Genomic DNA, 22,967 nt, shown 5'->3' with positions numbered 1-22,967 from the left:
ATCGGGCCTGGACTTTAATACGATTAAGCTCTGAGAGCCCAGTATAGATACTTGAGTCCAGTTTAATCCGTTATTGCAATTCGGGTTTTCCCTCATCTTCAAATTCGAACTGAGTCCCATTTTCGTAAATATTTGTTGATCCATGCCCCATTTCCTAACTCAACGCACCACAAAACCCCTATATAAAACCTCCTTTCAATGTGACGCCCTTCACTCCACTCCCCATTCAAATTGAACTTACTAGCAAAACCCTCCTCCGCCATTCATTTTCCCCAAATTCACAGATTTACATTCTCGCTTTTCTACCCATATATACAGGCTCAAGATGTCACTGAGGCCCAACGCCAAGGTGGAGGTCCGCCGCAACAGGTACAAGGTGGCGGTCGATGCGGAGGAGGGACGGCGGAGGAGAGAGGACAACATGGTGGAGATACGCAAGAACCGGAGAGAGGAAAGCCTACAGAAGAAGCGTCGTGAAGGACTCCAAGGAAACCAGCAGTTCCCTATTCCTGTCGAAGCCACCACTGGCATCGATAAAAAGGTATATCGGTTCAAAACTACTTTGAAATTGATGATTTGTCGTCGATTTAAATTTTATGGATTCATTTTTGTTATATTTTTTGTGATCCGATTATTGGAATTGAATGGTTAATAAATTTTATGGGTGGTCAATGGATGCTAGGGTTTTGCAGTTTCATTGGGTACTTTATTGTAACTTTCATGGTTTATAGGATTTATGTTGCTCTTCATTTCTTTTAATGGTTTCTAATCTCAATTTGTGTGCATCGATGATTTTAATTTGTTGAGTAATTTGTTTGATGCTTGAAATGGAAATTTTATTATAAAATGAGGTAAACGTATTTTCCAGAGACACAAGACTGAGCTTCTGGTGTTGATGTATTTTGTGAGTGTAGGTGCAGTTAGAAAATTTGCCGGGAATGGTTGCCGCTGTCTGGACAGATGATTCTAGTAGACAGCTAGAGGCGACTACCCAATTTCGAAAATTGCTTTCTATAGGTTACCATTGGGTCTTCCAGAACTTGTTATAATTCAACTTTTCTTTTCCTGTCGTCTTAGTTATTGAAATTCATATTGTTCTGCAATTAATGCTCTATGCCAGAACGGAGTCCTCCAATCCAGGAGGTCATTCAAGCTGGTGTTGTTCCTCGCTTAGTTGAATTTCTCACGAGGGAAGATGTTCCACAGCTTCAGGTCTAATAATACCATCTTATTCGTCACTAATGTATTTTTTGCCAGCTCATTAGGGTTCTCCAATACTTACTGACCTCTTGTTTGTTTAAAATTTCTCTAGTTTGAAGCAGCTTGGGCCCTCACAAATATTGCTTCTGGGACATCTGAGCACACTAAGGTGGTTATTGATCATGGAGCTGTCCCAATTTTTGTGAAACTTCTTGGTTCTGCAAGTGACGATGTCCGAGAACAGGTATATATGTTATAGACTTAGTTGTAGCCTCATAGTTCTGTTCTTCTGTCATTTTGTTTGGATTTTGTTAATATGTTGTGTCATATATTGTTGAATTTTACATGGAGTCACTAGATTTTCTCTTCTGCTTTGGTTGTTTAGGCTGTATGGGCCTTAGGAAATGTAGCTGGTGATTCCCCTAAATGTCGAGATCTTGTGCTTGGGCATGGAGCCTTGGCTCCTTTGCTAGGTCAGCTGAATGAACATACAAAGTTATCTATGCTCAGGAATGCCACCTGGACCCTTTCGAATTTCTGCAGAGGCAAACCACAGCCTGCTTTTGAACAGGCAAGTATCTTATGTCTTTAATGGTTATCTGTTCTTACATATATATGGAAATTCTTCATATTTACAAATGCTAGGTCGAGCATTTATTATATTTTTGAGATATCATAGTATTCAAACTTGTTCTAGCCGCTTTTACACATTGTAATCGTATCACAATCTATTAAATTTGAGTAACGGAATGATTGGGCGTAAAGCATCTGTTGGTGGCTTTTTAAGTCCGCCATCAAATCCATGATATGTAGCACCATTGGTGTTTAGCACCTGTCTAGGTGGTAGTGGCACCATTGGTGTTTAGCACCTGTCTAGGTGGTAGTGTGGCCACTACCATAAGATTATTCATTAAATTTATGCGTTTTATTCACAGATATGGTTTTGTCAGATTTTTTCTTTTTTTACTCTTGATTTTGAGCCATGGATTCTACTTTGAATTGGTGCACAGTTTGACAACTTATGCTATACCTATATAATTCCATGGTCAAACGGTGAACTCTGTTTGTGAGATCCAAATGTATATTAAATTTTCTGTTCTAAAGATCGAAATTTTGGTCATGAACCCTGACAGAGAGCATGCGTGGTGACGATGTGATCTTAATTTTACAGACAAGACCTGCTCTTCCAATTCTTCAGCAGCTTATACACTCGAGTGATGAAGAAGTTTTGACTGATGCTTGTTGGGCACTATCATATCTTTCTGATGGCACAAATGATAAAATCCAAGCTGTGATTGACTCTGGAGTATGTCCTCGTTTAGTTGAGTTGTTGCTGTGAGTATTTTTGTTTTATTTATATTTAGTGTTTGGATCGATTTTCTTCATACAGAAGTTTAACTTTTTCTTTAGCTTGCATCTCACGAAAGTGATTGTGCTGTTTCAGTCACCCGTCTCCTTCTGTTCTTATCCCTGCCCTTCGGACAGTTGGGAACATTGTCACTGGAGATGATATACAAACTCAGGTACAATCCATTCCAATCATTTTGATCTCCCCTTGTGGGGTTTCTGTTTGAAAAATGCTGGAACTCGTCATAAAAAGTAGTGTGAAGATTATTTTTGTTGGAGCAAAACAAACAATTTATGAGAAAAAATATAAATCGAACAGAAATAAAACAATATATAAAGCAAAAGTTCTGTTAAAGAGAATCAGAACAATATATATAATGTTGTGTTTACTAGGCATTAAGTTATGAACACATTAATTATAGAGGTCGATCTTCTAATAGCCCTCGATAAGGACTATGGTGCGGAAGACCGTTCATACCCTGCATCTTACATTGATTGTCTGATCTTGCTTTTTGTTGTTCTTTGCTTTTGGGTTTGTGTCTGAATTCTCACAAGCAGGGTGAAAAGTGCTGACTTTTGAATACTTTCTGGGTATAGTTATTCAACATATTTGAGTTTCAACTAAAAAAATGCATTGCCATGGATATTGAAACAGTTTTCGAATCTAATGTGTAGAAAATTGGTTGGTTTTCTATGTTGGAAGGATTACAGCTTTAGAAGGAAAGCTGGAAATCCTGAATTTCATGAAACAACTTCCTAAACAAATCTGTATTCATGAGGCAGTGTTACTGTTTGGTCGTGCTTGTAAGCTTCTAAACATATTATGATTATTCAACATATTTGAGTTTCAACTAAAAAAATGCATTGCCATGGATATTGAAACAGTTTTCGAATCTAATGTGTAGAAAATTGGTTGGTTTTCTATGTTGGAAGGATTACAGCTTTAGAAGGAAAGCTGGAAATCCTGAATTTCATGAAACAACTTCCTAAACAAATCTGTATTCATGAGGCAGTGTTACTGTTTGGTCGTGCTTGTAAGCTTCTAAACATATTATGTGGTAAGCTGCTGGTGGATGCCTGTATCATTTCACGAGAAAGAGAGTAACTACGGAATGGTAATTGAAGAAGATAAGGTAGCTTGATAAAACAAGTTGCGAGACAAAATGATTACAGCTTTAGGGGATAAACTAAGAGAAAGAAGTTTGGGATTGTTTGAACTCTGAACACAATTAAAGAGGAGCACAACCTTCTTTCTTGTTGCTATTGATTAGCATGTAGTGTTAGCAAGTTCAGTGTAGTTATTTTTTGGTAGGCACGAACAAAACTCGAATTTTTAGGTAGCAGTGCACGTGATGTGATGGTACTTGCGGAGGTGACAATGACAACAGCAAGAGCATTGAAGGGTAGTGGCAAGGTTATTTTTTGTTAGAAGAGACTTTTTAGGGTATAGTAATTTGTTTGGAATATTGGGGGAAAAACTAATCAATTTTAAAAGTGGAGTAGTTATTTGCTAATGAGGAGGAATTCTGGAGCGGTGAAATTTATTGATGTTTGAAATTTGGCCAAGGGCATCAGGAAACTAGGCATTTAGTTGTTCAATTGTTCCAATCAGTAATGCTCCTTATATAAGATGAACTTTAGCCGCATCAATAGTTTTGTTTTGTTATAAAACTATAAAAGGTCCTTCTGTGCAAAAGTTATACTTCTGTTGAATTGCAGTTCATATGATATGCACTCAAATGACAATGTCATGTCCTGTAGTGTGCCTGCTTTCTGCTTGAAATTTTGTTTTCTTGTCAAGTCCCAGCTGATCCTTGTAGATCATTGCGCACAGTAATTTTGATTGGTTGTAACCTGCAATGGTTGAGCAGTCTTGTATTTTTACAGTATATCATCAGCTACAATGCACTACCATGTCTTCTGAACCTCTTGAATGGTAGCCATAAGAAGAGCATTAAAAAGGAAGCTTGCTGGACTATTTCAAACATCACAGCTGGAAATAAGGAGCAAATCCAGGTAAATTTGATTCTAGCTTTCAGACTTTGTATTGAGAAATATATCAATTTGATTTGTTTATGCTTCTGCGAAACCTTTTCTGGATTCATGTGGCTGACTTCAAATTCAAAGGGAACAGAAAAGGAGTCCTTGTGTGTTGTTTCTTGTTCTTAATATCAACCCTGAGCTGTGGGTGACACATTTTTGTTACTCTGCAGGCTGTGATTGAGACCGGCATTATCAGCCCTCTGGTTCAGTTGCTTCTAAATGCAGAATTTGATGTGAAAAAGGAGGCTGCCTGGGCAATATCAAATGCAACATCTGGTGGCACTCACGAACAAATTAAGTGTGTAGTCAATTTTCCCTTAGTATCTTAATATTTCAAGATGCATTAGTATTTTACTTGTTCGTAACAGCACTTGTTTTTGGTTTTGCTCACAGGTACCTTGTGAGCCAACAGTGTATTAAGCCGCTATGTGATCTGCTTGTCTGCCCAGATCCAAGAATCGTCACAGTTTGTTTGGAAGGACTTGAAAACATTTTGAAGATAGGGGAAACTGAGAAGATCTTGGGACATACAGGAGACATCAACCTTTTTGCTCAGATGATTGACGATGCTGAAGGGCTGGAAAAAATTGAGAACCTGCAGAGTCACGATAATAATGAGATTTACGAGAAGGCAGTGAAGATTTTAGAGACGTATTGGTTAGAGGAAGATGACGAAGAGGCAGTCCCAGGAGATGCCTCCCAACAAGGCTTCCAGTTTGGAGGGGGAGACGTCTCGGTGCCTTCTGGTGGATTCAGTTTCAAATGAAGGTTAGTATCACTGGTTACAAAACTTGAAAGCCTAAGGTGCACGTATGTTGTCTGTCGAGCCATTGACAAGAATTTACAACTAAGATATGTGTTGTCAGTTATCATGTGTAATTTGTATCCTAAAACTTTTCCTTGTTTTTTGACCTGCCGATGGGTGATTTTGGCCCTCCCAAAGATTTGACTACCCAGTTCTGACGAAACCATTTATTACTTTTTCTCATGGTGTTAAGAATGCTTTCATGTCTATTTTGAGGTGCCTTGGCAATCTCTCTCTAGTTTCAATACAAGTATTATGATTGTCATCTTTAAAAGACAAGTCTGTCGCATGACGTCTAAATCTCACTGGGTTGGGAGGGGTTCAAAATGCTATTTTCTAACGTCATGTACCTCATTTTAGATAACACTAGTACTCTTACAAGGTAACTTATGTATAATTATTATACAATATACTGTCTTGCACTGTTTTCGAACGATCACTTCTCACTACCACCAATGAGGTCTGAAACAAGTAAAGAGGAAAAGAAAAAAGAAAATCAAGCAGAACTACCATAAAAATCAAAGAGTAACGTGTTGCCTTATTCTTGATGAGGTAATCGTAATTGGTGTTACTCCCTTTCCAAACTTACGTGACACTATTTTCTACCATCTCCATCACTTTCTGCCACTAATTATGTCAAAATTTGGTTTTTTCCAGATTACATGTAAGGTTTAGGAGTGGTGCTTAACAATAGGTTAGGAGCACCAAACTTCTTTATTGATTGAGATTATTCGAGACTTTAAAAGCTCGAATTTATATGATAACAAATATAATAATTGATGCTCTCAAAATTTCTTCAATAAGTAAGACATCTACGTGTCAATATTGAATTGTAGATAGAGCTGATTGGAAACCAATTTAGGCTTGATTGTTTATTCCATGCCACATTGACATAAACCTTTAATTGGTATCCCGCTCATGAAAATCAATTGACATTTGGAGATGCTTAAAAGGGCGTGACCAATTCAAGTTGATGATAGGTGGCATTGCTATGATGTTGAAGAAGTTAGAAGCCGAAAACTTACTGTGAAAGTCTTGTCTCGAAAAATCTATTATGAGAAATCAGAGATAAAAAAAAAAAGGTTGCACCCTAATTTTGAGGGTTTTCACTGTCCTGTTCCTGAAACATCGTGAATGAGGTAAATTGCGGGTTGTGCTCCAACAGGTCAGAGAATAGTAGCTTATCTGTACAATAGTGCCCACAAAGAGTCTAATTCCATATATCAGGAATTAAACTCTCACACTGCAGATGCCAACAAGGCTGAGACTACCTCACTTTTGTCATCCAGTAGGCTATGCTCTAGGGGGTGAAATCTGTGATAAAAAACTAATGATGAATGACGTGTAAAAGACAAAAGATAAAGCTGCTATATAAAGAATCACGCAGTTTGTTTTTATTTTAAGAAAATAAGATATCTATGCATCAATATTGAATTGTAGATAGAACTGACTGGAAATCAAGTAAGGTTGATTGTTTATTCAATGCCACATTGACATAAACTCTTTTAATTGGTATACCGCCAATGAAAATCAATAGACATTGGAGGTGCTTAAAAGGGCATGACCATTGACCAATTTGAATAGATGATAGGTAGCATTACTATGATGTGGAAGAAGTTCAAAGCTGAAAATTTATCGGGAAAGTCTTATTTCGTAAAATCCATTACGAGAAATCAATGACGAAAGATTAATAATGAATTGACATGTAAAAGATAAAGCTGCTATATAGAGAAGAGCGACAAATGCTAAATGAATTGAATGTTAAATATTTGAGGTCGATCGACTAAGTCACGAAGAAAACTCAACCTAATGGCCACTTTTCTAAATGGACTATAAGTGTGCGTCTGGTACACTAAATTGGGTACAATAGTAGATAAATTAGTACAAGGGTCATAATTTTTAAAACATCATAGTGGTGTCAAAATTCTTAAATGGCAAAAATTAGGGTATAATTTAATAGTTTTAGAGACAATATCAGAGAAACTTTGTCACCATTTTGACAATATCGAAGGCACATTCCCAAGATACAAAAATATTAGCTACCTCCTCTGCCACTCTTGTCACTGTAAGCAATATATAATCTAAAAATAAGTTGATATTTTTGGAATGTATATGTAGAATAAGTAAAGTTTTAAGATTAAAATTTAAAATATGTCGAACGAGCTCTATATGTTAGATATTTATTTATCTTCTTATATTTTACGTCGATCAAATTAAGTCTCTATTTAGTCGTCATTTTTCCAAATTTTTTCTCATACTTATTTTTAATCATATATATTTCAATAAAATATTTTTCAAGTAAATTCAAAATATTTCTTTATTTTTAATCACACATTCTCCAAAAAATTTACTATTCAAAAAATCAATTTTTCCAAAAAATGACTGTCAAACGGTTAGGTTACAACTAATTTTAGAAAATGTTATCATTTTTTTTTATTTTTTATTTTGCAAGGGTATTTTAGATTGGACCGTGCTACCTAAACAATTAAACTGTAGATGTAGCTTAACAAATTTGTAGGCCGAGTTGAATTTTTGCAATTCAAATCGCTCGATGAATGCATGCCACGTGTATCTGTAACACTATTTGTACAATTTGAATGGATAGATAACGTTATTCTTTTAGATTATATAGGACTCAAAGTAATCCAGATGTTTTTGTGATATTCAAATTTAAGCTCTTATATGACCCCCATTAAATTAAAATTTATTTTTTCTCTATTTTCTTATTAATCACGCATTTCTTAATAAAATAATATTACACGTAAATTTAAAAGTTTTTCTTTTATATTTAATCATACATTCTTCAAAAAATTACTATCTCATTCATTATAATTTAAAATAATAGACTTCAAACATGGCTTAATCTTATCCTAAATAGAAGAAAATAGAAACCCTAAATAAAGTTTATGGAATTTTGTCAAAAAGAAAAAAGTAGGGTTTTTGTGCGGCACCTCAAGAGTAGCAATTTTCAGACAACAGCATTGCTTCACTCAGGAATCAAGTGGAAGTGGTATGATGATATGCAGGATATTAATTAATTAATCTTCCTGATAAAAAGAAGAATATTACTATTAATGCCTCACTGTTCATATGATAAGACCTTGAGTTTTGTTTGTTATTTACATTGCCTATGCTTGTAATGAAATTAGCTCTGTATTTTGTCAATCAATCATACTGTGGTGACATATATGGCGTGGATTTAATCAATAAAATTATTGGAGGAAAGGAATTTAGCCCCTGTTGGATTCCCATTACGTAGAAAAATTAATGAGGGGAATAGTGCTTTTTTGAAAAATGATTGGTTGAAAAAGAATGAAAAGTTTTTAATTTACGTATAATATTATTTTATGGAAGATTGTGTGGTTGAAAATAGAAGAGAGAAAAATGAAATGTAATAGAATTTAATATAATGAAGATCAAACGGGGGCTTAAATTGATTAAAGATAAAATTCATTTATTCCTTTAGATTTCACAATCATGCTACATGTATAATATCTTTTATATTATTTTTTACATTGTGTCGTAGTGTTTGTGACTAATTATTTGATTGATTGTAACCAATAAATTGATTAATTTGTAATTAATAAATGATATGTGATCAATTATTTGATATTGTGACTAATAAATAATATGTGATCAATAATTTGTGATTAATAAATAATATGTAACCTAAAAATTTTAGTATTGACTTATAAAATTTGTGGTCGATAAAATAAATTGTGACCTATAAATGTCTTGATTTGTGATCGATAAATAAATTGTAACTTATAAAATTTTTGATTTATAATCGTGAAATAATTTGTGATCTACAAAATTTTTTATTCGTGATCAAAAAATAATTTGTGATCAATTAATTAGATAATTTGTGAACAAATAGTGTAATATTGTGACCTTAATATATTTAATTAATTATTTCATAAATAAAATTTAATTAATATTTTATTTTGGAAGTTCTAAACCTTATCTTTTAGTTTTAAAATTGGTCATACTTAGACCCTATTTAGTTCTGATTTTTCAAGCCAAAAAAATTATTTTTTGACCCTTTTTTCTAAAATGGTGAACCGTCACTTTTGATTTCTTCACTCACAGGTGGATCAGTTTTCTCTATAACGATCAAAAAATTGATTATATGAATAACTACCAAATAGGTCCCTAATTTTTTATATATGAAATTTTCTCTTTAGAAAATGTTGACCTAATGAGCCTAAGTATGTCCATTCGGGCCCAAAGAAAATCGGGCCTGGACTTTAATACGATTAAGCTCTGAGAGCCCAGTATAGATACTTGAGTCCAGTTTAATCCGTTATTGCAATTCGGGTTTTCCCTCATCTTCAAATTCGAACTAGAGTCCCATTTTCGTAAATATTTGTTGATCCATGCCCCATTTCCTAACTCAACGCACCACAAAACCCCTATATAAAACCTCCTTTCAATGTGACGCCCTTCACTCCACTCCCCATTCAAATTGAACTTACTAGCAAAACCCTCCTCCGCCATTCATTTTCCCCAAATTCACAGATTTACATTCTCGCTTTTCTACCCATATATACAGGCTCAAGATGTCACTGAGGCCCAACGCCAAGGTGGAGGTCCGCCGCAACAGGTACAAGGTGGCGGTCGATGCGGAGGAGGGACGGCGGAGGAGAGAGGACAACATGGTGGAGATACGCAAGAACCGGAGAGAGGAAAGCCTACAGAAGAAGCGTCGTGAAGGACTCCAAGGAAACCAGCAGTTCCCTATTCCTGTCGAAGCCACCACTGGCATCGATAAAAAGGTATATCGGTTCAAAACTACTTTGAAATTGATGATTTGTCGTCGATTTAAATTTTATGGATTCATTTTTGTTATATTTTTTGTGATCCGATTATTGGAATTGAATGGTTAATAAATTTTATGGGTGGTCAATGGATGCTAGGGTTTTGCAGTTTCATTGGGTACTTTATTGTAACTTTCATGGTTTATAGGATTTATGTTGCTCTTCATTTCTTTTAATGGTTTCTAATCTCAATTTGTGTGCATCGATGATTTTAATTTGTTGAGTAATTTGTTTGATGCTTGAAATGGAAATTTTATTATAAAATGAGGTAAACGTATTTTCCAGAGACACAAGACTGAGCTTCTGGTGTTGATGTATTTTGTGAGTGTAGGTGCAGTTAGAAAATTTGCCGGGAATGGTTGCCGCTGTCTGGACAGATGATTCTAGTAGACAGCTAGAGGCGACTACCCAATTTCGAAAATTGCTTTCTATAGGTTACCATTGGGTCTTCCAGAACTTGTTATAATTCAACTTTTCTTTTCCTGTCGTCTTAGTTATTGAAATTCATATTGTTCTGCAATTAATGCTCTATGCCAGAACGGAGTCCTCCAATCCAGGAGGTCATTCAAGCTGGTGTTGTTCCTCGCTTAGTTGAATTTCTCACGAGGGAAGATGTTCCACAGCTTCAGGTCTAATAATACCATCTTATTCGTCACTAATGTATTTTTTGCCAGCTCATTAGGGTTCTCCAATACTTACTGACCTCTTGTTTGTTTAAAATTTCTCTAGTTTGAAGCAGCTTGGGCCCTCACAAATATTGCTTCTGGGACATCTGAGCACACTAAGGTGGTTATTGATCATGGAGCTGTCCCAATTTTTGTGAAACTTCTTGGTTCTGCAAGTGACGATGTCCGAGAACAGGTATATATGTTATAGACAGGTGGTAGTGGCACCATTGGTGTTTAGCACCTGTCTAGGTGGTAGTGGCACCATTGGTGTTTAGCACCTGTCTAGGTGGTAGTGGCACCATTGGTGTTTAGCACCTGTCTAGGTGGTAGTGGCACCATTGGTGTTTAGCACCTGTCTAGGTGGTAGTGGCACCATTGGTGTTTAGCACCTGTCTAGGTGGTAGTGGCACCATTGGTGTTTAGCACCTGTCTAGGTGGTAGTGTGGCCACTACCATAAGATTATTCATTAAATTTATGCGTTTTATTCACAGATATGGTTTTGTCAGATTTTTTCTTTTTTTACTCTTGATTTTGAGCCATGGATTCTACTTTGAATTGGTGCACAGTTTGACAACTTATGCTATACCTATATAATTCCATGGTCAAACGGTGAACTCTGTTTGTGAGATCCAAATGTATATTAAATTTTCTGTTCTAAAGATCGAAATTTTGGTCATGAACCCTGACAGAGAGCATGCGTGGTGACGATGTGATCTTAATTTTACAGACAAGACCTGCTCTTCCAATTCTTCAGCAGCTTATACACTCGAGTGATGAAGAAGTTTTGACTGATGCTTGTTGGGCACTATCATATCTTTCTGATGGCACAAATGATAAAATCCAAGCTGTGATTGACTCTGGAGTATGTCCTCGTTTAGTTGAGTTGTTGCTGTGAGTATTTTTGTTTTATTTATATTTAGTGTTTGGATCGATTTTCTTCATACAGAAGTTTAACTTTTTCTTTAGCTTGCATCTCACGAAAGTGATTGTGCTGTTTCAGTCACCCGTCTCCTTCTGTTCTTATCCCTGCCCTTCGGACAGTTGGGAACATTGTCACTGGAGATGATATACAAACTCAGGTACAATCCATTCCAATCATTTTGATCTCCCCTTGTGGGGTTTCTGTTTGAAAAATGCTGGAACTCGTCATAAAAAGTAGTGTGAAGATTATTTTTGTTGGAGCAAAACAAACAATTTATGAGAAAAAATATAAATCGAACAGAAATAAAACAATATATAAAGCAAAAGTTCTGTTAAAGAGAATCAGAACAATATATATAATATTGTGTTTACTAGGCATTAAGTTATGAACACATTAATTATAGAGGTCGATCTTCTAATAGCCCTCGATAAGGACTATGGTGCGGAAGACCGTTCATACCCTGCATCTTACATTGATTGTCTGATCTTGCTTTTTGTTGTTCTTTGCTTTTGGGTTTGTGTCTGAATTCTCACAAGCAGGGTGAAAAGTGCTGACTTTTGAATACTTTCTGGGTATAGTTATTCAACATATTTGAGTTTCAACTAAAAAAATGCATTGCCATGGATATTGAAACAGTTTTCGAATCTAATGTGTAGAAAATTGGTTGGTTTTCTATGTTGGAAGGATTACAGCTTTAGAAGGAAAGCTGGAAATCCTGAATTTCATGAAACAACTTCCTAAACAAATCTGTATTCATGAGGCAGTGTTACTGTTTGGTCGTGCTTGTAAGCTTCTAAACATATTATGTGGTAAGCTGCTGGTGGATGCCTGTATCATTTCACGAGAAAGAGAGTAACTACGGAATGGTAATTGAAGAAGATAAGGTAGCTTGATAAAACAAGTTGCGAGACAAAATGATTACAGCTTTAGGGGATAAACTAAGAGAAAGAAGTTTGGGATTGTTTGAACTCTGAACACAATTAAAGAGGAGCACAACCTTCTTTCTTGTTGCTATTGATTAGCATGTAGTGTTAGCAAGTTCAGTGTAGTTATTTTTTGGTAGGCACGAACAAAACTCGAATTTTTAGGTAGCAGTGCACGTGATGTGATGGTACTTGCGGAGGTGACAATGACAACAGCAAGAGCATTGAAGGGTAGTGGCAAGGTTATTTTTTGTTAGAAGAGACTTTTTAGGGTATAGTAATTTGTTTGGAATATTGGGGGAAAAACTAATCAATTTTAAAAGTGGAGTAGTTATTTGCTAATGAGGAGGAATTCTGGAGCGGTGAAATTTATTGATGTTTGAAATTTGGCCAAGGGCATCAGGAAACTAGGCATTTAGTTGTTCAATTGTTCCAATCAGTAATGCTCCTTATATAAGATGAACTTTAGCCGCATCAATAGTTTTGTTTTGTTATAAAACTATAAAAGGTCCTTCTGTGCAAAAGTTATACTTCTGTTGAATTGCAGTTCATATGATATGCACTCAAATGACAATGTCATGTCCTGTAGTGTGCCTGCTTTCTGCTTGAAATTTTGTTTTCTTGTCAAGTCCCAGCTGATCCTTGTAGATCATTGCGCACAGTAATTTTGATTGGTTGTAGCCTGCAATGGTTGAGCAGTCTTGTATTTTTACAGTATATCATCAGCTACAATGCACTACCATGTCTTCTGAACCTCTTGAATGGTAGCCATAAGAAGAGCATTAAAAAGGAAGCTTGCTGGACTATTTCAAACATCACAGCTGGAAATAAGGAGCAAATCCAGGTAAATTTGATTCTAGCTTTCAGACTTTGTATTGAGAAATATATCAATTTGATTTGTTTATGCTTCTGCGAAACCTTTTCTGGATTCATGTGGCTGACTTCAAATTCAAAGGGAACAGAAAAGGAGTCCTTGTGTGTTGTTTCTTGTTCTTAATATCAACCCTGAGCTGTGGGTGACACATTTTTGTTACTCTGCAGGCTGTGATTGAGACCGGCATTATCAGCCCTCTGGTTCAGTTGCTTCTAAATGCAGAATTTGATGTGAAAAAGGAGGCTGCCTGGGCAATATCAAATGCAACATCTGGTGGCACTCACGAACAAATTAAGTGTGTAGTCAATTTTCCCTTAGTATCTTAATATTTCAAGATGCATTAGTATTTTACTTGTTCGTAACAGCACTTGTTTTTGGTTTTGCTCACAGGTACCTTGTGAGCCAACAGTGTATTAAGCCGCTATGTGATCTGCTTGTCTGCCCAGATCCAAGAATCGTCACAGTTTGTTTGGAAGGACTTGAAAACATTTTGAAGATAGGGGAAACTGAGAAGATCTTGGGACATACAGGAGACATCAACCTTTTTGCTCAGATGATTGACGATGCTGAAGGGCTGGAAAAAATTGAGAACCTGCAGAGTCACGATAATAATGAGATTTACGAGAAGGCAGTGAAGATTTTAGAGACGTATTGGTTAGAGGAAGATGACGAAGAGGCAGTCCCAGGAGATGCCTCCCAACAAGGCTTCCAGTTTGGAGGGGGAGACGTCTCGGTGCCTTCTGGTGGATTCAGTTTCAAATGAAGGTTAGTATCACTGGTTACAAAACTTGAAAGCCTAAGGTGCACGTATGTTGTCTGTCGAGCCATTGACAAGAATTTACAACTAAGATATGTGTTGTCAGTTATCATGTGTAATTTGTATCCTAAAACTTTTCCTTGTTTTTTGACCTGCCGATGGGTGATTTTGGCCCTCCCAAAGATTTGACTACCCAGTTCTGACGAAACCATTTATTACTTTTTCTCATGGTGTTAAGAATGCTTTCATGTCTATTTTGAGGTGCCTTGGCAATCTCTCTCTAGTTTCAATACAAGTATTATGATTGTCATCTTTAAAAGACAAGTCTGTCGCATGACGTCTAAATCTCACTGGGTTGGGAGGGGTTCAAAATGCTATTTTCTAACGTCATGTACCTCATTTTAGATAACACTAGTACTCTTACAAGGTAACTTATGTATAATTATTATACAATATACTGTCTTGCACTGTTTTCGAACGATCACTTCTCACTACCACCAATGAGGTCTGAAACAAGTAAAGAGGAAAAGAAAAAAGAAAATCAAGCAGAACTACCATAAAAATCAAAGAGTAACGTGTTGCCTTATTCTTGATGAGGTAATCGTAATTGGTGTTACTCCCTTTCCAAACTTACGTGACACTATTTTCTACCATCTCCATCACTTTCTGCCACTAATTACGTCAAAATTTGGTTTTTTCCAGATTACATGTAAGGTTTAGGAGTGGTGCTTAAAAATAGGTTAGGAGCACCAAACTTGTTTATTGATTGAGATTATTCGAGACTTTAAAAGCTCGAATTTATATGATAACAAATATAATAATTGATGCTCTCAAAATTTCTTCAATAAGTAAGACATCTACGTGTCAATATTGAATTGTAGATAGAGCTGATTGGAAACCAATTTAGGCTTGATTGTTTATTCCATGCCACATTGACATAAACCTTTAATTGGTATCCCGCTCATGAAAATCAATTGACATTTGGAGATGCTTAAAAGGGCGTGACCAATTCAAGTTGATGATAGGTGGCATTGCTATGATGTTGAAGAAGTTAGAAGCCGAAAACTTACTGTGAAAGTCTTGTCTCGAAAAATCTATTATGAGAAATCAGAGATAAAAAAAAAAAGGTTGCACCCTAATTTTGAGGGTTTTCACTGTCCTGTTCCTGAAACATCGTGAATGAGGTAAATTGCGGGTTGTGCTCCAACAGGTCAGAGAATAGTAGCTTATCTGTACAATAGTGCCCACAAAGAGTCTAATTCCATATATCAGGAATTAAACTCTCACACTGCAGATGCCAACAAGGCTGAGACTACCTCACTTTTGTCATCCAGTAGGCTATGCTCTAGGGGGTGAAATCTGTGATAAAAAACTAATGATGAATGACGTGTAAAAGACAAAAGATAAAGCTGCTATATAAAGAATCACGCAGTTTGTTTTTATTTTAAGAAAATAAGATATCTATGCATCAATATTGAATTGTAGATAGAACTGACTGGAAATCAAGTAAGGTTGATTGTTTATTCAATGCCACATTGACATAAACTCTTTTAATTGGTATACCGCCAATGAAAATCAATAGACATTGGAGGTGCTTAAAAGGGCATGACCATTGACCAATTTGAATAGATGATAGGTAGCATTACTATGATGTGGAAGAAGTTCAAAGCTGAAAATTTATCGGGAAAGTCTTATTTCGTAAAATCCATTACGAGAAATCAATGACGAAAGATTAATAATGAATTGACATGTAAAAGATAAAGCTGCTATATAGAGAAGAGCGACAAATGCTAAATGAATTGAATGTTAAATATTTGAGGTCGATCGACTAAGTCACGAAGAAAACTCAACCTAATGGCCACTTTTCTAAATGGACTATAAGTGTGCGTCTGGTACACTAAATTGGGTACAATAGTAGATAAATTAGTACAAGGGTCATAATTTTTAAAACATCATAGTGGTGTCAAAATTCTTAAATGGCAAAAATTAGGGTATAATTTAATAGTTTTAGAGACAATATCAGAGAAACTTTGTCACCATTTTGACAATATCGAAGGCACATTCCCAAGATACAAAAATATTAGCTACCTCCTCTGCCACTCTTGTCACTGTAAGCAATATATAATCTAAAAATAAGTTGATATTTTTGGAATGTATATGTAGAATAAGTAAAGTTTTAAGATTAAAATTTAAAATATGTCGAACGAGCTCTATATGTTAGATATTTATTTATCTTCTTATATTTTACGTCGATCAAATTAAGTCTCTATTTAGTCGTCATTTTTCCAAATTTTTTCTCATACTTATTTTTAATCATATATATTTCAATAAAATATTTTTCAAGTAAATTCAAAATATTTCTTTATTTTTAATCACACATTCTCCAAAAAATTTACTATTCAAAAAATCAATTTTTCCAAAAAATGACTGTCAAACGGTTAGGTTACAACTAATTTTAGAAAATGTTATCATTTTTTTTTATTTTTTATTTTGCAAGGGTATTTTAGATTGGACCGTGCTACCTAAACAATTAAACTGTAGATGTAGCTTAACAAATTTGTAGGCCGAGTTGAATTTTTGCAATTCAAATCGCTCGATGAATGCATGCCACGTGTATCTGTAACACTATTTGTACAATTTGAATGGATAGATAACGTTATTCTTTTAGATTATATAGGACTCAAAGTAATCCAGATGTTTTTGTGATATTCAAATTTAAGCTCTTATATGACCCCCATTAAATTAAAATTTATTTTTTCTCTATTTTCTTATTAATCACGCATTTCTTAATAAAATAATATTACACGTAAATTTAAAAGTTTTTCTTTTTTTAATCACATATTTTTTTTTAAATAATTATTTATTTTATTATAATTTGAAAAAATGGAGTCCAAAGGCTAAAAATAAGAATACTTTAATGGTACTTTTGATTCTTCAAAACATTCCACTTAACTAATAAACAAATACTAAAATCCTTTACCGCATGGGATATGTCCAAAAAAACATAAAATATTAATCGGCCCCGTGCATGCAAGCTGACACGTGTATCATGCGCTCCTCTCCTAACATTTTTGGCGGGCATTGTGTCAATTCGGGCCCTTCACTGTCAATTTGTACGGTGCCGCCATTTATATGATGTCGGTTCTAAAACTCTGATCATTTACGTCACTGCTGAGGTTTTCGGTTCATCGTTGTGCGTGTTTTAGTACGTGGGTTTTCTCCAATTTCCCACTCTTTCAGCAAAATTTCCTTAATTCTTGATTCTGTTCTCTGTGTAGGGTTTCGTATGCGGGTCCCTCAGTTTCAACAAAAACTTCATAATTCTTGATTCTATTGTGTTTGTTGGTACATGGGTTTTCCCTATTTTTATTCTCTTCCAAAATAAACCCACAATTTTTTACTCTTTTTCGAGAAAATCGAATAATCATTTAAGGAAAGCTGTTCCCTAGATGAGGTTTTAGCCCTTTTGAAGTTTTCAGTATCCGTGGATTAATTGCACCAGAAAAGAAGAAGAAATCATTACGGGTCTTCTTTGAGAAAGAGCTAAACTCATGGATTGTAGCCAAAAGGTGTGGCTGGAATTTTTCGTTTGTCAATATTAACTGATTATACTGTGTTTTTACAGAGATTTTTGGTTTATTTTTATTTTAGGAAGAGTCTTCGTTATCTGACGGTTTAATCGAGGCTGAAATCGAAAAGTTTTGTGCCGATTGTAAGACCACAAAAACCCCTTTGTGGAGGAGTGGTCCTTCTGGCCCAAAGGTTGATTACTCCTTCATCGATTATTTTAAAGCATTTTTTGATATGGGTTGTTTGATTTTAAACTTATTTTGAGTCTTCGTACTTTTTTTGTTCCAGACACTGTGTAATGCTTGTGGGATTAGAATGAGGAAGAAAAGGAGTCCCTTTGTGGGATTGGACAGGCCAAAAGGCCGAGAGAGGAAAACGGAATATCCCACCACCACATCGGCCTCCGCAGCGGCAGCCACCACTTCCACCAAGAATGGTGGTAAAAAGGGTAAAATTGGAAAATCAAAGGATGTGACGAAAGCAAATTTGTTGTATTTGCAGAGGCAGAGGTCACCAATGAAGCGACAGAGGAGTCCAAGGCAATGGGGTGAGGTAGAAAGGGCTGCTCTGCTTTTAATGGCTCTGTCTTTTGGTGCTGTTTTTGCTTGAAAGAATGTAGAGACATATCAGGATGTATGTATACCTAAGGTGGGGTGGGGAAGGGAAGGGTAGGGTTCTTGAACAAGAAAATTTGATGATCCTGCAATTTTTTTCTTGTTAACTGAAATGCCCATGTTAATGTTAGATAGAAAACGCAGTTTTTTTGGGAATGAATGTTTGCCCATTGATAGTGGCCCTTTTCCCTTTTTTGAGTAGGTAGGAAAAAGGTAAATGTAATTTCTCAGATTGATATCCCAATGAAATGAGAATTTACATCATATGATGTTACTTATTTTAGTAAGATTTTGACGACATTCTACTTTGACAGGGAAAATATCATATGTAGTCGACTGTTTGTCGTTCAACGCTTTGTTATAATTGGTTCAGACGAGAAGAAAAGGTTGTCATTTACTAAGATCTATAACACTACACTAGTACCAGGATTTTAGTGTGCTTTGCAAATATTGGTGTTCAGACTTCAGACTTGGGGCATTCAATGATAACACTTCCCACTGTGTAAAGGGAAACCATTCCTAAATACAGAAGTTGCTTCCTTTCTCTTTTTCCTTTTTTTTTATTTTTTTTTATTTGTGGTATTGATCATTGTTTTCTCGAGGAATTTGGACGACGTGGTCGAGATTATATGTTTAGATGTATTCCTAACTAGAGAAGACTGTTGAGATTACGTATATTGAATACACAACACTAGATTGTATTGAACATTATTATGAATAAAATTTTCAATTGAATGTAGATAATTATTTGATACTAAGGGCTTGTTAGATAAAGCTTTTAAAAAGTTAAAAGTTACTTTCGAAACCAAAAAACTACTTTTAAATAGCTTCGATCCAGTTTTCCTTGTAAGTATTGTACGCAATACAGAGTACCAACTTTCTCTCAAGTTTCACTCTCCATGCTACAAGTCATACGATATGCAACCTTGATCAGAATCCGACTACTCTTCAGAATAAGGCTTCAGTGTTATAACCATTTTAGACAGTGTCCCGCCCATGTCTTACAAGTTCACCCAACCCGAAACCCCAATTTCTGAGTAACTCCGTCCCTAGTGCTCCTCGCGCAATACCAAACTTGCGAAGATTTTCTAACGTACTTTCCAGAAAAGGCAAAACAGCATTGCTAGAACGCAATCTTGCTTCCATGGGAATTGAGTGGACTTCAAGTGATCCTCTTGTTGCATAATCTGAAATTGGCATATCGAGAAGTTCCCCGTGTCGACCAACAAGGTTCCCAGATTTCGAAGGAAAAGGCTACAGATAGATGTGAGAATTTCGGCCTTGTTACTCCATTTTCATAAGCAACTTTTACTGCATCTTTAACTTCAGAAACCGAGGCTCCTTGAGATCCTGATCTTAGAAAGAAAAAGAACAGAAAATGCGGAACACATTAATTTACTAGGAAAACAGAAGCACTAAACAAAACTGGGTAGTAACTCTTTCTTAATTCTGTCCAGTTTTTCCATTTATCACAAAACGATGTGTTGAATAAGGCAGGGGTCGTAGATACTAATCAAATTAAAAAATCCATGGCCTCACATATAATTTCTATAACTATATTAGTTCTAACTTTTGGTTGTTTCCTAGGAAAAGGATATTATTTCACCACCCGGCTATTTCATATATCTGTAATGATAGAGGTGGCCTAATATGATTGTTAATGATTCTGGTTGTGTTTAGGACAATATAATCTACTGCAATCATTTTCACGTGTAGATAAGATTATGTTCTTACCCTTCGCTTGGTAACCAATTTGCTACTTGATTTCGGTAGGCAATAACAATTCAGAGTTTACTGATTCTGTAACAATATGTAAAATTGTGGGCTAATGGCTATCTCCTCATATTGATTTGCATGCTATAAGATCCTCCATTGACTTAATAATGCTCGTGTGTTTTTTAGGGGGTTGAATTACCCTTTAAATCTGGGGTATAGTCGATATTTTTATTTATTATTATTATTTTTAAAGGTTAGAAAGGTGGAATTGCTTGAAGGAGTAACATTTTTGAAACGCGCTCTTTGTTTGCACTCTACAAATAAAATCGTTTCATAGCCATATCTAATGACTTGCACATTACATGTTCATACCATGTGACGTTCGTATGTTTGATTTAACGGACTTTTCTAAAATTATTTTTTGGTTTGTGATATGGAATCAAGTAGTTTATTCACATGTTTCATCCTCCCTGGTACCGTAGCCATGATATTGTATTTTGAAATTTAATTTTTTAAAAGTCCGAGCATATGTATTCGCATGTATGTTATCTCACATTTTGCTTAATCTTGAAAATTCTGGAATCTTGCTTGACGGTGAAGAAATTTGTAAGTCATATATTACAAATTTCGACACATCACCTAATCATATATGCAGTCATTGAGAATTCAAAAAACGTCTTATGTGGTCACGAAATCAGAAACTAAAAAGATGGTAACCAATCACGATTTTTTCACATTAACAAGCGTTTTAAATGAAGTGGGTCCTACTTGTGAGAGAAGAATTCAAAAATGACGGTTGGAATAGTGAAATAACGGTCAAAAATTGATGTTAATTGGATTAAAATCTCTACCACACATACTCTAAAGATTCACTTTTTCAACGCAATAAATCACATAATCATTTGAATTTTTGTATCAGTTCTCAACATATCTAATTGATTATGATTCTTGAAACAACCATAATGTAGATTCATACACATCTGGAAAAGGTGCATATTTCTTCAACCTATCTTAGATTGCAGCACATAAATATATTCATAATATTACCTTGTAAATGTATTTTGGTGGATAGTTGCAGTGGTAGAAAGATTCTCAATATGATTTCTGCTGTAATTGATCGTTCGTATATCTCCCATTTTATTTTTGAATTTCTTTTTGATTTTGGAAGAGACAATAAACGCAAGCATAATGTTTGCTTAATTCAAAAAATTTCAGTTACAAGTTGTGGTTTGGGATCTAATTTTAGAGTTAGTATTTATGGATATAATTATCATATTGCATAGTATTTTTAATATTATTATCGTAACGTAGTAAATAATGAAATCTGTTGATCTTAGAAAATGGTCAACAGGTGTCGTTAGAAGACAATATACGCGTAGACCTGTTTTTTGCAACATTTCTACTGTAAACACGTTGGTTAAAAAAGAAGAAGATAGAGAGTATGTTCTCTTTTCCATTCATAGACTCCTCCTTTTAAATGATATAAGGATTGTCTATTTATAATGGTCAGGCCATCGAGGCCTTCATTAGATCCGAGCCACGTGGCTTGATCCGAGGCCCTTAATGCCACGTCAATTCTACTTCATATTAATTACATTGACATACTCTTGATAAGGGGTCAGCTACCTTATAAATTTAGGCTGACTTCTCTGATGCTTAATAAATGGGCATGTCGCGTCAATTAATTCTGGAGACGTTCCGCTGAAGCTACCAAGGGCCTCGGATGCTCCAGGAAGTTCGGTAATAAGAGATGAACAGGGGTAGAATCACCTCGGCTGATCTTAGTGTAACCACCTCGGCATTTAATCGATACTAACTCTCAGATAGCTTGGATGATCGCCACGTGTAAATAGGGTGGGGGTGGGGGGGTTCCACGGGCCATTCTGTTTTGACTAGTAACAAAATCCATTTTTGTAACGGGGTAAATACAATTTTTTTCTGTTTAATTTTTCCACGTTTTTTCCAAATTTGCAGGGGCAAGATTGAGAAGTGGACAAAATACAACGTAGAAAGGGAAAATTGCCCAGTTCCCAACCAAAATTGCTCAATTTTCCCAACCTATTTTCTCATTATCAAGTAAATTCTCAGATTTGACACAATCAGATCACAATTATGAATTTTTTTCAAATTCATGTTGAGTCATTTTCTAATGAATAATGCTATATATACATTAATCATGATAACTTGGTAGACATTCCTCTCTATGTAGAGGAAATCTGTGCAGTGATATGATAGATGAATTCAAAATCAAGAGTGTAAATGTTGTCATGTAAAAAGAGTGTAAAGGAAGGTGCAAGGAAGAGTGTAAATGTAGCAAGATTGCTTTCTAATCAAAGATGTTTGGTTTTATGAAGCTGAGTTATGGTTTACAACTTGAACTTATTACTAGAAATTTGAAGTGGGAAATGTTTTTACGAGAGTAAATGATAATTCAACAAAGATTTGAGAATGTATTAGACCATACTAGACACTCTTAAATAACAATGGAGTGATATAATATGCCCAGTAGGAGAATTGGTGCGGGTACAAGGCTTATGGTCTCGTCTCGTCTCGACTCTTATTTTTATTTTATTATTTTTAAATTTAAATTATATTTTAAAAATAAAAAATTAAAATTACAAAAATAAATAACTAAACGTGTTTAAAATAGTGTAAACTTGACCAAGGAAATTTTAGAAATAAGAAGTTCCAAAATTATTAAGAAACTTTA

The 22,967-nt window shown here is 35.2% G+C and overlaps 2 protein-coding genes and 1 pseudogene across 2 annotated transcripts; all 3 read left to right on the top strand.

Moving 5' to 3' along the window:
• The first annotated feature begins 200 nt into the window (after positions 1-200).
• Positions 201-5,623, top strand: LOC111409966 (importin subunit alpha-2-like). The gene is made up of 10 exons (XM_023040100.1): positions 201-541; positions 915-1,017; positions 1,121-1,212; positions 1,313-1,444; positions 1,586-1,771; positions 2,372-2,535; positions 2,645-2,723; positions 4,435-4,563; positions 4,761-4,888; positions 4,984-5,623. Exons 1-10 carry the CDS (start codon positions 326-328, stop codon positions 5,354-5,356), a joined length of 1,602 nt encoding a protein of 533 aa, XP_022895868.1. The 5' UTR covers positions 201-325; the 3' UTR covers positions 5,357-5,623.
• Positions 5,624-9,827: 4,204 nt separating this feature from the next.
• LOC111409965 lies at positions 9,828-14,630 on the top strand (annotated as a pseudogene).
• A 2,777-nt stretch (positions 14,631-17,407) lies between these two features.
• On the top strand, positions 17,408-18,805 carry LOC111409963 (GATA transcription factor 16-like). The gene is made up of 3 exons (XM_023040099.1): positions 17,408-17,926; positions 18,009-18,119; positions 18,216-18,805. The coding sequence occupies exons 1-3, from the start codon at positions 17,909-17,911 to the stop codon at positions 18,534-18,536; spliced, it is 450 nt and encodes a 149-aa protein (XP_022895867.1). The 5' UTR covers positions 17,408-17,908; the 3' UTR covers positions 18,537-18,805.
• Positions 18,806-22,967: the final 4,162 nt, after the last annotated feature.

This window comes from Olea europaea, chromosome 15 (assembly GCF_002742605.1).
Source record: "Olea europaea var. sylvestris chromosome 15, O_europaea_v1, whole genome shotgun sequence".
NCBI lineage: Eukaryota > Viridiplantae > Streptophyta > Magnoliopsida > Lamiales > Oleaceae > Olea > Olea europaea.
This window is presented reverse-complemented; position numbering and strand designations above follow the sequence as displayed.